The sequence below is a fragment of the Pempheris klunzingeri genome, chromosome 11 (genome assembly GCF_042242105.1).
Source record: "Pempheris klunzingeri isolate RE-2024b chromosome 11, fPemKlu1.hap1, whole genome shotgun sequence".
Taxonomy (NCBI): domain Eukaryota; kingdom Metazoa; phylum Chordata; class Actinopteri; order Acropomatiformes; family Pempheridae; genus Pempheris; species Pempheris klunzingeri.
Genome location: NC_092022.1, coordinates 17,358,077 through 17,373,537, shown reverse-complemented (window position 1 = coordinate 17,373,537; position 15,461 = coordinate 17,358,077). Strand labels below are relative to the sequence as shown.

Sequence of the window (15,461 nt, the reverse complement as noted above, 5' to 3'; positions counted from 1 at the left end):
TTATCAGAAGAGGAAGATGACTGGGCCCCTTGGAATATGCTTACAGACGACTTAGAGCGATGCCGCCTGTCTCCCTTACTTTCTTTTACTGCCATTAGACCCAGGCTGTCTGGCTGTTTACTACTCCCTGGGCCTGAGTTTATTTGAGTATTTTGAGTACAGTAATATGAGATGACATAATGAAGCACCCTGTACACAGTACAGTGGCAAGACTCAATGGGAGTTTGGCAGATAGATGCTGTTTTTTGTGGAAATGAGGGCTCCCATTGCTCCCAGCTCCTAACTTCTGCTGACAGATTTTGATAACTGCAGTCCATGTGTTCGTGTTGGCCAGTTTCTGCTTTAAAACAGGCTGCTCAAGAGATGTGTATTGAAAACTGTGGTTATAGTTGTGAATGATCAGTTAAATTGAAATTCTATTTTAAACATACAGATTTTGTGGTAGCATATATCTAAATACTGTAAAGATGGGATTCATTCAGTAACTGAGCAGCAATTCAATTACAGCCATAAACCTTGAAGCTGACAAATATATCTTGAAATATGACTTCAAATTTAGATTCCCTGTCATCGCTGAACGGAGTCCAGAGTTTGGAGCAGAACTGCCACTAGGCACCTTGAATGATTCAAATGTAACCAGAGCTGGAACATGTTATTGAACTACAAAATGTCCTGTTTAAAAAAAAAACACCAACAATTTTCTGCATTATCATAGTATAATAGTTATTTGGCTACTGCTCCTTCGGCAGCCTTGATAATGAGCATTGAGCAGTGCTCTGTGTGTCTCTGAAACTCTGCCAAAGACTTGCTGAAAATGTCCACTACTTCACACCACTGGCAAACAGTCTGTGAATTTTGAAAACTGCAGCAAAAAAACTTAGTTTTAAGACACCTTTGGCACTGTTTGTGAACCTGTCTTTTTTTGCAGTGTTTACAAAAACCTATCCAGAGCAAATAATGCTGTGCCCCGACTTCATACTGACTATATACAACGTACAAATATTTATACTAAGCTGTTATTATTCTCATTTTTCTGCTAACATTAAATGATGCAATACAGTACATGCATAGCTAGAGTGTCTGGTCATCATGTGTTTGTGTGATTTAAGCGCTGGATTATTTACATGGTATTATCATATGTGTATTTTTAACATGATATCAATATTTCATTTTTAAATATCATGTTTTTTGTCAACATCGGTATGTTGCAGCACCCCTATTATGTAGCATGGTATGGCATGTCATTGCTGGAACAGCACAGGTTGAATTAATGACGTTAATGGTGGCTGCATTCCATTTAGGTGTACTAGTTCTAGGACACGGGTAGTACGCATACTTGCTCACTGGCGTTGCATATTGGGTGATTTACATGGAACTGAGCCATCACTTATGTAATTAGTTCCTCCTGTGCTTTGAGTTTTGGTGCATGCTCTTAGCAGAGGTAGTTTGAACGGGTCCACACGGTGTCTAAATCTGTCACAAAAGGTAAATGGAAAGAAATAACAAATGACTACACACACAAGAAAACAGCTGACTGGTGAGAAATGAGCCAACTATGTTTCATATTTATCCAACAATGTCATTATAATGCCATCATCTGTGCTCATATGGTTGCAAATGTTGCTAACTTAGGTAGCTGCTAACAGTAGCATTAGCTAGTTTGCTGAGCCGATGTATTCATTACTTTCTCTGACAGTTTAACTATAATATAAATATAGATATGAATGTACCTGTTGTTATGTTGTGATATTTGTGCAGTTCAACAATATATGCAGTATTTTGTTTACATTTCTTGGGAGAGACCCTTGCATTATTACAAATGTTAGCATGCTAACGTTAGTGTGTGGTTAGCTAAATTATGGTGTCATGGTTTGGGATCAAAATGCAGCGCTTCATCACTTATGTGAATTGCAGAGAGTAGTGATGAAAAACACAACTGGATTTTAAGAAGAAAATAGCATTTCAAAACACTGAACTTGAACTTTTTTTTTTTTTAACTATGTGTGTTTTGGGCCATGCAGTGCAGGTTCAATACCACAGCACGCACTGTCCAAAAGCACTGAAAAACTGAGTGAAACTGAACTTTTCCCCTTCAGCCATACTGTAGCCTACCTACAATCCTCTGTTGAAATTCTTAAAGAATGCCACAAAGGGATACAGAAGCTCTTCAAACATTTCACAGCAAGTATAACAAGTCCATGTTCGCATTGGGAGGAATATTGTTGTAAAATCATCAATCAAAGATCATGCCGTTGGTCTTTTGAAAAAAAATAACGATGTACTGTAGGACCGGGCTTTGAACAAGGTCTGTGTCCAGTTTTTCTTTTTCTGTTTAATTCTCAGTAGAAAATGGAAAAAAATTGCTGTATATCTATTTGTCAGTCACTGATGGTAAGCAAAGAAACAGAAATACTCCACTGAGAAAGTAATTTTTTGGTGATGGAATAATTTAGTTTGGGCTGAGTATCTGCCTTTCCAGAGGTCTTTCCAAAGCTTTGTGCTTAACCACATGACAAAGAATAAAATAAAGAAAAAGATATTAGCTTTGCAGAATATTACTGTGTTTTATGTTTCTTATGTTTACAAGATACATTTTTAAATAATCCGAAACGAATGAAAGGGGTATCCGGTAATACTGTATTACAATAAACAATAAAAGAAGCAGCAGCAAACATTTGATATAATTATTGTTAGGAATGCCTTCATACCAAGTTGAAAAGCATTATTTTACAGAGGACTTTAAGCTCAATTTTAACAGCTGTCACAGTATAACATGGCCCAGTGTCTCAAAGAATTATGTTCATATTGAGCAGTTCTGCAGCACTCAATTTACATGCCAAGCCAACATTCAGGAAAGAGGTGTTCAGTACATGTACGAACAAATCTGTAACAGACTGCACTGACTTACCGATGTGTCTGAAAGATTCAGTAGCTTTTCGCAGTGGAGCTCCCCTCACTGGTAACAGTCAGCTCAGCTGTGATAAACATTATTTACTGCTTGGTTAAAAGTTTACTAAAAGACACTAAAAGCTACAGAAATAATTGTGACGTGATAATGCTGTTGCAAGCAGTTGCCTTCTGAGCTATTAACCCTATGACAAGTGCTCGTAATATGCCTGAACAGAACAGACCTGACTGAATGCACGACTGAACTGAAGTCATTTAGAATGAGCACTGACAACAATGCTTGAAGACAGTCATAGTCAGTGACAACAACTCTTTGAACTAGACTTAATGAAACACTTTGAATCTGCAAAGTGATTAATAATTTCCACCTTTAACTCAGTATCAATACAGTAATTAGTGTGTCCTTTTATGTGGTGAAGCGAACAGTAAGCTAGTGGGGAAACAAAACTAAACCGGTCCTGCTGTTGCTGCTCTCCACCGGCCAGCCAGCAGCAGGCTTTTATTGTCAAGCATCTATATGCAATACAATACATTTGTCACAGAGTTAGTGCAGCTTAGGTAGCAGTGCAACCTTTAATATAGATTATTTACATAACATGACATGGACACGCTCTATTGTCTGCTATTTGTTTCAGTGGATTTATTTTATATATTGCAGGAGGGAAAACTGGAAACAGCTAGAGTGAGCTGGTGGGTGAAGAGATGCAGACTGCACTGCTGTGTGTATCAGCCACACACATCTCCAGCACGTCATCAAGGTAAACAACGCCTTTTACCTGCTATTGTGTGTAAATTAACCGCTCTGTGCCAGCCTGACTGAAATGGGTGCAGTAGCCCATAGTGATCAGTGCAAATATGGCCACACCTAATGAAAAATGCAAAATACTGCCTTGATTCTTAACCATACCATCTCATTACACTAACCATAACCTTTAACCAAGTTTTAGTTGCTGTGCCTTAGGTAACCACACTGTGGCTGCCATGTATGGATATTGTACGAATAAATCATTGGAATGAATAATAATTAGATTTTGACTGGTGAAAGAGTTACCACATACCATACACAGGGAGAAAGAGACAGAGAAGTACCTGTCACTCACCACATTTAACAGGACAAAAATCATAACCATGTCGCAGAGCCCATCAGGTATAAAAAGAACTGTGGATAGGCCTGTTGGAGCTCATCCTTGGTAGCGAGGGACTGGGATGAGAGAGTTGGTAAAATACCTGGAAGTCACACAGAGGAAATTGGCTGAGCAGCCGCCCACTAAAGCACAGTCATATTCATTTTTGATAGGATTAGAGCCTATTGGCTTACTAAGCAGATATGGACACCAGTCTGCCAATCAGAGCCAGCAGAATATAAAGGTCATTAGTTGCTCAAAAAGGCCAGACAGACAGGCTATGTTGTGCTTTATTTTTTGTACAAGAAACAGCTTTTATGTAGCCACAAGACACTGTTCAGGCACACAAACTTCTAGTGGTAAGAAGTAGTACTGACTGAGAAGTACTTTCACACAGATGCAAGGTAATCCTTGGACATGGCCTTACAACCCTTTTTAGTCAGCAAACAGTTTTCTAGGAGGGGAAGTTCAGTCCAAAGAGAGTTAAGTTCAGTATTTTGTGAGACATTTAGATTCACATTGAAAACCTTTTGAGAGTTTTTTCAGTTTTCCTTTTGATGAAATTCCTATTTTAAAGTCTCACTATTTGATGTGTTGAAAAGGGTCTTAAAAGAAATCTCTATGAAAAAAACAAACAAAAAAACAGTTCACTAGCAAGTCAATCCATGACTTGCTAGTAAATGTCATGAAAATGATCACATACCAGCCACAAAGCCTTGCAACAGATACAAAAGCTCCCACCAAAACAGGGTCAACATCCACATTCAATTCTGTAGTCAAAGACAGTCAAGCTCTCACCCACACTGCTTTTACCGAAGAGATTTCTACTTTGAGTTCGAGTGGTCGACTGTGACAGTTACATACAGCAGTCTTCAAGTAAGAATACTTATTACAGAAGAGAAATGGTTAAAAAGTGCATTCATTAGCCTACTACAGACCACACATATCTACTCATTGTATTACATCAAGCAAAGTAATCTGCAAAACAAGTGTTGGAGGAAAAAAGCAAAACAATTGAAAGTATGGCTTAGGATGTGTTAATCAGATCATAAAACAAGGTGCTATATATATATATATATATATATATGTGTGTTGTGTTAAAAAGTAACCCAATGGTTTGTTTCCTCACAGAAGACAGATGAGACCTATGATCCTATCATACAAGGACAGGGTTGTATCAGTGTGGTTTTTCTTTTTGCTGCTGTTGCACAGAAATAAGTAACATGTCTCACAGTAATCAAAATGGAGCGTAGAGGAGGGGCGAGGTGGAGATTAATGCTTTCCTTTGTAACTTCTGCTGATCACCCACCATATGGTACAGTTTCATACATGTACCTGCTGCACACATGATGTAGCTGGTGCGGGTGTACAGTGTTATAGTACCTTTGTCCATATTTAACCGTACAGTAGTAAATCATAATAATAGTATGAGGATATTAAAGTTTTGAATGCTGAGCACGTCTGCCCGATTAGTTAACTGTCGAAATCTAATAATGCACATATCAGATGTTGAAGCTACATGTTTGAAAGGCGGCGCTGGGAGTTTCCAGGCTGATGCTTAATGAGTTTGCCACACATTTGGACACAGAGACCTGAATCGCGGTTGAATCATAAAACTGCGAAGCCCTTTGGGTCGTCACAGGAGAGGGATTAAAATACGGAAAAACGTCAGAGGTGTGGTTGTTTGATCCAAAGCTCCAACGAGTGTTTCTTTAAGTGCGTGTGTGGAGTTTTCCTGCACCGGGTGATAGGAGGGGTTGGAGAGTGACGCTGGCTGCGCCTTGGTGCTGAGCGGAGCGCTCACCTGCAGATGAGAGAGCCGGGGAAACTCGGGGCAGAGCTGCAGCACACTCACGGAGCGCACGGAGGACGTAACGAACAGTCTCACCAAGGCGGGGGGAATTACACAATTATAGGAGAAGAATTACGAATCAACCCTCTCTCTGGTTCCTCGTCCACGCAGCCCTGGCTCGCTTGCTCGCCACGATGAGAACTGACTTCGCTCTGGTCCTGACAGCAGCCCTTCTTCTTGACACAATCTGGGTGAGATTTCAATTCTTTTTTGTTTTTAACACAGCTTGTTCTGTTCAGAGGAGTTGTGAGAGTGCGGGGCGCTGCGGCTCAAGGTGCAAGCGTTCAAAGCCATGGCACATAAGCTTGAATAAAGTCATGTAATCGGATGGAGTCCAGCGCCGGTCCAGTGTGCCGCTGCAGCAGCGCAGCGCCGGTCGTTATTTCCCTACAAGTACGCTAATTAGCTCCCCGATGGATGAGAGGAGTGTGAGAGAAGAAATGAAGAAGAAAGTAAGACTTAACGACCCATTATTGTCCGCTGTGATCCGCTTCAGCGTGTCTCTGGATCGCTGCGGGTTCGTCACCGGGCTGCAATATCATTCACAAGTTAAAATGACTGCACATTTGAAGCACCGAAGGGTGATACCTCTATCCCTGTCAAACTTATTTTAGCAGCGCCTTCCTCGGTGAGCCTTCCCTTACCAAAAAGCAACAGCCTAAAACATGTCAAACTTTAGTTATAGTCATAGGCTAGTTTCAACCTTGTCTCTCGTCATTTAATCAATAAAAGCTGAATTAAGTCGGCGCCGGTTTGCTGCTCTTAACGTCGCGCCAAGTACGTCTGCTAAATCTTTGTCTCTGCGCTTTAGTTCTCAAAGACGTTTCTCACATGTTTGGCAAATGTAGGAAAAACACATAAATTAATTTTACTGTTCCGTTATTCCGTCTCAGGAGGAGAGGACCTAGTGTGTTATGCCCACTCTTCACTTACACTCCAGCCAGCATTGGCACCAGTGTGTGTGTGTGTGTGTGTGTGTGTGTGTGCGCCCTTTACCTGTGCGCCTTTAGTGTATCTGATTGTTTAATTTAACCAATACTGATCACTAAATGCTTGGCGCAAAGTTTTCTGCAGACAATTTGAGTAAGTAACTATGCACCGCTCAATTCCTCCTTAGATCTCTTGACCCCTCTGAAAGTGTTTTGCAATTTTGCTGCATTCATGCAGCTCTCCCTTTGTGTGCCTCACATAACCCTGAGCACAATACTTAAAAACATGGGTGGTTTCTTCATTGAGTGAGTTAAACAGCACATTTTGTTAGACATTGTCTGACACTGAGTATTTAGTCAGCAATGCCCACCCAGAAGCATATACTTGATAAACTTGTTGAACATATCTCTGCTAACTGCCGTACTATATGCTGCTTTTCATCAAGGCTCAAGGCCAAAAGAGAAGCAAGAAATCAATGGAATCCATGTTTATCGATGTCTTACATTGTATTCTCTTCCTTCCAGAGGAATAATGGGGAGCATGCTTCCAAAGGTCCCTGCCGAGCTGGCTTCACACAAAGCTTCTACTCTGTGCTGATTTCAAGGGATGTACTGCAAGGCCAGGACATACTTAAAGGTAAGACCTTTAATTGGTGAGCCAGTTCTTTTATGTTATGTTAAGCAGATTCACAGTATGAGTAAAAGAGCTCCCTCTCCATATTAAAAAGAAAAATCAAAAGATTATATGCTGGAAATTGCTGCGCGTGTTTGACGCTGAGGGTGACATCAACTACGGTAACAACTGCAGCTGTGAATGACAACAGTGACCTAATCAGGAACAACTCAATGCTGTTAAGTCAGGACATTGGTGGGCTGTTGTAATATCGTATTGCAATGTGGGTCTTCAGACAAGGCATGCAAACACGTCTTGAAGCTAATATGTCCGTGGATACAATACGTGCTTTGTTTTTATTCCACTCCAAACGCTTGTCTGAAACTGTCTGGGCTTTACATTATTATTATTATTATTATTATCATTATTATTATTGTTGTTATTATTATTATTATTACCTTCACTGTAATCTTATGTACTATCACCTTCAAACTACAACGTCTCACCCAGTTTTATGCGTGTTGCTCCAATTACACAGTGAGCCAACCAAGTTTGAGGGCCCGGTAGTGCAGGAAATGGAATCGACATCCTGTGTCTAATCTGGCACTGCTTCTGCCAATGTGGGCTAATTGCAATTCTTTATTGATCCCAATGGTTTTTTCTCATAGCTCAGCTAAGCTGTATTGTTTTGCTGTGGGCGCACAATAGCTCTTTTGTGGGTCGACTGTGTCTTCAGCAGCTGCACAGTATATATTTCTCACTCTCTTTAGCTGGGAGAGACCTGGCGGGGATACAGCTGTCTAGACTCTCCCTCTTGACTGTGCGTGAGCACACAGACACAAGCACACATAGGCGTTTCAGATCAAGCATATACAGTGCAATAGGGTCCAGTATATTATTTTTTAGTTGTTTCCTCTCTTGTGTCTATATTTGTATTTGTCCTTTGCTGGAGTGATATAAGTCTGGAGAAAGGTATCAGCTTGATTTTAGTGTTTCATTAACTTCAGTATATTGCAGCCTTGCAGGAAATGGGATTGGACATGGGACATTGTCGGTGGTAGTGAGCTTGTTCTCTGTGTGGTAGTGATGTCTTCAGCCCAGCAGGGGGTGTTAACACAATCACAAACAATCACAGAATGAGCCATCACTGCTGCACAGGAGCCATTTATTTCAGAGAGCATTATTTATCTGGTTTGGTCTCAGCAAGATGAAACGATCTCTGCGTCTCCTTTCAGACATAAACTAAGCTTACAGGGTATAACAGGGTTGTTTTTAATAGTAGGAATTTAATTTACCACTGGGTGCATTAGTGTGATTTTATTGCACACTTAGTTTGTTTTCTTATGTAAGCCACACAAACGTCAGCTTCAAACATTGCTGTGTTATTAGGCCAAATAAACCATGACAGTCTTCACTCATTAAACATACAGACTTGTAATTTATTTACAATAGTCCCTCATATCATATTCAAAGCATATGTTTTAATTTAACATTTGTTTCCTTTGTGTCATTTGAAAAGATCTTGCTAAAGTAACGTGCTCATCTTTGCCGTGACACACTCACAGCTGCACTGCCATCTTCATGTGCGTCTGAGAGCACAGCTGCAGTGGCCAGACACACACATATCCACACAAACACACACACATTGTATGTGATTTATAGGGCTCAGGCAGCTGATTTATAGTTGGTAAGGGTGTCACTGGGGGGAGGCGGAGGCTACTCTAAAAAGGCTTTAGTAATAACAATGTTTAACCCAAAACCGTCAGATGGGGCAGGAGTAACGACCCCCCCCCCGCAACACACACACACACACACACACACACACACACACACATACATTGTTGGCACATATGTATATACATATATGTGTGTGTGTGTGTGTGTGTGTGTGTATTAGCCACTAGGGGATAATGGGAAGGACAGAACTAGGACCTTGGCCATGATGCCATGATGGGTAGGATGCCTGGGTCTGGACAGGAGGTCAGCAGGGAGTAGAGTGTTACATTTCACATTTTATCATTTTGAGTCACTCCGAAGCACCAAAACGCCTACAATGTAAAAGACTTGTGTAGCTATTGAAACCACCACAGCAAATATGATGACAAAGCCAAAGCTGAGAACAAAGCCAAGGCTAAATCTTAATCACAATTTTTGTGATTCCATAATTTTGTCCAAAGTATGAAATGGATAAAATAGATTAAATAGATTTAGTTTTATAAGTAAATGATTTCTTTGTGTAGAAAACGTTGCTGCTCACTCTTTCAGAATTTCTTTAGCTTCTCTTTTCTTGTTAGTCATTTTTATTTTGAGCCTTCTCATGACTCATTTTCAGCTTTCCATGACTTTGTTTGTGATTAATCTTCCGTTAATGAGCAGTGATGCTCATTTAGCTTATTTCATAAAAATTGTGGATGTTCTGGCCAACTGCAGGCCTTCATTGACACAGTCACAGTCTGTCCAACAAGCATTTCTGAGTATAAATTCTACACCCTGCATTGTTCCTGCTGAGTGGATTGATTTGCTCTCTATTAATCTGGAAAACCCCTGCCAGTTACCAAAGTTAATGGCTGAAACACACATAAAAACAGGACACTGCTTAGTGTGTGCTGGTAGATTATAAAGTTGTTGTTCTTTTAAGGTGGACATTTAATGCTCATTTAATGGTTGTTGCATATGGTACAGTGCTGAGTATAGATGTTGTTTTTATTTACATTTTAGCAGTAAATTGATTACTGTTTTAAAGTCCCCTCCAAAAAGCCTTTGTGTGAACAGCAGAGAAACAACAGGGGTTTAAGAGGTGAGATAATGGGTGTAAGGGGAGTGAAGGCTCATTTGGTTGTGTGTGTGTGTGTGTGTGCATACATGTAATGTTTGTATGACACGTTCAGTACTGAGGACGCCTGCTGTCTTTAATGCCTGGTTTTCATTACAGCTATGACAGCTTCTTTACCACTCACATACTGTGGGCACCATTAGAGGTAGAGCTCCACTAGGCCTGCTTAACCTGACACACTGAACAGATAGACGCCCACGCGTGTACACACACACACACACACACACACACACACACACACACACACACACACACACACACACACACACACACATATCACACACACTTTAACTGAATAAACAGTTTCCTCTGCTGTAAAATCTACAAGACAAAGTGCTCATTTAGTTAGAATCTGTTTCAACAGTTAGAAAAGTACAGTTGGTTGTTAATTAATTTGAAGGTCTGACAATGGGTCAACAATAGATATAACCACGATGTTAGGAGTGTTTTGCATCTGACAGAAAAGAGAATATGAGTTGGGCCTTGGCCAGACTCAGTCAGATAAACAGAGCCAGCTAACGTAACCTCATCCCATGTGTCCCTGCATCCCTCTGCTGATTCTGTTCCTGGTAATGAAAGCCAGGGATGGTGGTTTCAGCTCAGTGAGCCCACTCTGCTGACCTTGGACTTTGTTTGGGTTACTGGTGGTTTTGGGCAGCCCTCACTTTCTGTATGTGTGATTGTGGTTGTGTTTGTCTGAATGTGTGTGTGTGTGTGTGTGTGTGAGAGAGAGAAAGAGAGGGGGGGTTAAGGGGGTTTCATCAGTTCAGGTGTGTGTTTGTGCCTCTAGTAGACATGTCAGCACCTGAGCTATAACAGTGCTGATGTCCACTTATCAAAGGGAAGTGGAGATGTTCTCTGCAGTCAAAGCTTTGTTTGTTTAAAACCTCAAGTGACGCTTGGCTCTATTTTGAAAAGTAGATCCCTCCAGTAACTTATCAGCCAGAATGAATGGCTAGAGTATCTGTATTAAGGTGACCACGTCTGTCTTTAACCCTCCCGGTCAGGCTCAGGATTGTTATTGTAGTCATAAGTACATTTTCTGATGCACTGTAAGCATTCTTCTCTTGCCCTCACCCTCTTAGTAACACACATGCAAGCTCATACTCAATGTCTATTGCAGTGTCTTTAAATACTGCCACTCAGTACAAAATCACTGTGCAGTTGTTGCATTTAAATCTATGCCTTGCCTCTGACCCAGATCTCTTCACTCTCCCTTCTGTGCCACCTTGTTTCTATCACATTCATAACAAAATCTGGCTGTTGCCCACTAGGAGGATAACAAGAAAACCAGGAGAAATGGATGAGGGAGCTTTGCATTCTGAATAAAACAAATTGTTCCGAGCTGTAATTTTCTCCAGGATAATATTTCCAAAAATCTCCTCCAGCGGGCATCCAGAAGGCCCCGGGTGATGAGTCTCACTTGCCTTGGCTGGTGAAGCTTTCCTGTGAGGACTTTTTCAAAATCCAATAGCCTGGCTGTTACTTCGCTGTAGGCTTTGTATTCTGAACATCACTTTGCAAGTTGAAGAGCAGAAGCTGATATACAGTAAGTGTCAATTTCACCCCCAGTTTAATGCACATAACTATTTTCACAGGAAAAAGTGGCTCAATATCACAAATAACCGAACAGGATTCTCTGCTTTAGATTTAATAATACAGAAAGAATTACAGTAAAATTACCTCAACCTCTGCCCAAAATCAGAGCTGACACACTCTCCTCAGTGGTTCAGAGTGCTGGGGACATAAGTCCACTTCCAAGGATTGACTCATAGGAGCTTGAATAAAAGATGGCATTTCTTTTCACACGCTCCATCGGGATGGACAATACATCAATTTTCTCTTTCCCCTCACCCTCAAACAGAATTAGATTGTTTTGATTTCCTGTTTACCTTTTGCCCCAAATCTCATGATACACAGCCTGCAGTGTTATCTGGGTCGATAGCAGACAGGCGTCCTCATGGAGATTAGACATTGTTGGAATATAGCCTCCTTTGTTTCTCTCTGTTTCTGCCTAAATTACTCCCATTGTTTTCTCTAATTATTAGTTTTGGATCATGGAGTCTTACTTTCTTCTAATCTTTTGCAAAGTCCTATCTCTTTTTGATTCTGTCTTTCCATTGTTCTGGATCAGTCATGTTTTGTCTCTGCATCCCCCTCCGATATAACAATCTAATCTCTGTTATAATGCAAAATAACAACACAAATCCTTACTCTCTCTCTGCCATCTGCTTGAAATATTACATGGTTTATGGCTAATTTTTGTGAGAATATTCAGTCTTGGAGACAGGCGCAGACATCAGTTTTCCATGGTTATTAATTACTGAAACGCATGCTGCTGACATTTGTTGGATGTCTTGTGAAGCAGTGAAAACACAGCAGACACACTGAAGTGCTGGTTTATGCTCTTCAGGCCAAAGGCTAATCTGACCTCAGGGAGCCATTACAAATAGACGGTTGACACATATTTACTTAACGTGTAACCTCAGGCCTGATGTATGTGTCCAATAGTTTTAAAGAATTGTTTGTGGATTTTCCAGAGAGGCTCATATAGACTACAATAGCTACATGAGTTTCTTTCCCTGTTAAGGTCTAGAGATGAGTGGTTTATGGAATATGCTGGGGGGGCAGGCGCTACACCTGCAGGAATCCCTTTTGATTAATACTGTTAGACTTAGGAACCCATGCTGTGGAACAGTTATGTGCTTTTGTGTGCTTAACGTGTGCGTTTTGTGGTTGAATGTGCTGCGTGCACCGAGGTAGTTGTCCGGTGCTCAGTGCATAGTGGGTATCCTCCAGGTTTTTCCAAGCTGGTCATTAGAAAGGCAAGCAGGAGAGAATGAGAAAAGAAAGAAAGCAGGTGGAGGCCATTATTTTTTAATGAGATTTTTGACATCTCCTCCCTTTGTTTTGAGAGAAGGGACAAAGGAGACAGGGAGGGAGGGAAGAGGAGAGTGGATGAACAAATGTGGGAGACTTCCTGCAGATTGAGTTACTCTGTGGTGTGTGTATGAACCCTGCATCCTTGTCATCTGCTTGGTACATTAAGAGACCTCCCGCCTTGGTATGATGGGCCTTCTGGGGTCCTACAGGACCAAGGTTATGGCCCTCCTGAAGACATTAAACCCGTTTAAATACTTTGCTTGGACTCCAGCTCTTTAATGCACAGATGGTCTGTATGGGCTGTGAAGGCTGTAAGATGACAAGGGGACACCACTAGCTCTCTTTCTCTCTCTCTCTCTCTTTCTCTCTCACACACACACACACTACATGCACACCTTGTCTGAGGTTAGGAGGGTTTTTTTGTTGGTGGTGTCAGATTAAGACTCCACAGCGGCTGTTGTAAGGTGTCCCTGCTGTCTTTGGTAAAATAGTTTGTCATGAGGAGCAAGAGCGATGCAAGGCTCTCCTAGGGCTGTTCTTTTGCTGGGATGTGGTGGACAGGGATTACACCAGCAGGATAAGGATAAGCCTACAAGGCCGTTTTCTCTTTGCACGGGAGTCACACTGACCATGTCCTTCAGCTAGGCTACTGTCAGAGGGAGTTTGAAATAGAGGGTGGAGTAGAGGGAAAGAGACACCTCCCTTTCAAAAGGGTAGAGGAGGAAATATATAAAGCAGCGAGCATGTTATCATATATGCTGCTGAACACTGTTATTTCACTTTCGTGCAAACACATACGCATGCACAAAGAAACACAAAAACCCATTATGGCACTCCAAAACAAATGAGATCCAGATTTCCCCTCCCACTGCTCCAGTATAGCTTTGGTTGGCCTTGGCCCAAACACTGTGGTGTCCTCTTCCTGCCCACACACTACTAACTCCTCCACTGCCTCTGTCGATGGCAGCATTCTAATGATAGCCTAATTGATTAAGTCAGAAATAAAGCCACTGTGAAGGCAACCAATAAATTGATGATTCAGCGATCGTGGCTCCATCACTTTTTATTTTGGTGACATATTAAGAGGCAGGCAGAGGTAGTAGAAGAGACACGGGTTGTGCCATTTTGCATTTGAAGATATTTTGTCTTAGTATTTCAACTTTCACTTTCTATTGCTGTTTAAACACTAAGCAAATTAAAAATGCATGAGCTCAGTTTAGATAGTTCTCCTCTTCTCAAAAATCTCCACTTTCTTGTAACAAAACACAATTAAAGAGAAGTGGACTAAAAGCTAATTTACTGCCATTGTTATAAGAACTCCTCGTAGCAAAGACAGACGAAAAAAAATGGTTCAGTGTTGTCACCTCTAACCCAGCCCTCAATTATCTCTCCACCCAGCCTAGTTTCCCCAAACTGAGATCAGATTGTTATTGTTCATTAAAGAGACTTCTGCGTATTTCTCACACTTTTCTAATCAACCACCAAAAATATATGATCTCTCTGAAAAATGTGGGTAGTACAAATCCAAGAGCATTACAGCCTCATATGCTATTCCTTTTGCTTGAAGATCCCTTGTCTTTGTTAAGGGAGGATGAAACGAAGGATGGAAGCCCTCTGAAGACATGGTTGTCTGGTAATCACTAATTGTGTCCTCAACTCTCTGTGAATGTTCCCTATTAAGTTCTTAAGTTCAGCACACAGTCGAATCATCGCCTCTGAACATGGAAGCCGTGCAAGGACACAGGGGACAGAGTGAGAAAAGGATAGAGGAGTCGTGGGTCGACAAACAGAGTACCAGTAATGTTAATTAATCAGAAGACAATGATGAGTCCCATGGTGTCTGGGCCGACGTTGTTCAACACGCTAAAAGCTAATGCGGGGCCAACAAAGGCGCTTCCAGGGGAGCTCTGGTCTTTGCAAACAGTGTCTGATGATTCATGTCAAGATAGATGTGGGCTTTTTTTTTGACAGACTTTATTGTTTTCTCAAAAGGGGGAATCCATATACCTCCCTGTGGTTTGGTTCAGAGTTAGGTGGCAAGTTAGGCCCTTATGGTTATGGTTGAATTGCTGCTCAAGGACATTTTGCCAGGGTTGGTTGCAGGGTCAATTAAGTGGAGGAATAATCAAAATTCAAACGGTTACCACTAACACTAATTATCATCTAAGAATTCATCAGCTATTTAAATGTATAAAATAGTGAAAAGCTAAAATCACAAGTTTTGAGCCTACACTTATTTCTTCAAATAACCAAAAACTAAAAATATTAAATGTATAAGATATTCCTTTATTAGTCCCATGATGGGGACATTTACAAACTC

At 41.1% G+C, this 15,461-nt stretch overlaps 1 protein-coding gene across 1 annotated transcript in view; it reads left to right on the top strand.

Moving 5' to 3' along the window:
* The first annotated feature begins 6,017 nt into the window (after nucleotides 1–6,017).
* The window catches only part of LOC139209584 (cadherin-4-like), a 217,290-nt gene continuing 207,846 nt past the window's right edge, over nucleotides 6,018–15,461 (top strand). The window contains exons 1-2 of the mRNA XM_070839355.1: nucleotides 6,018–6,074; nucleotides 7,338–7,449. Coding sequence (XP_070695456.1) covers nucleotides 6,018–6,074; nucleotides 7,338–7,449 — 169 coding nt within the window. The remainder of the gene's footprint in view (nucleotides 6,075–7,337; nucleotides 7,450–15,461) is intronic.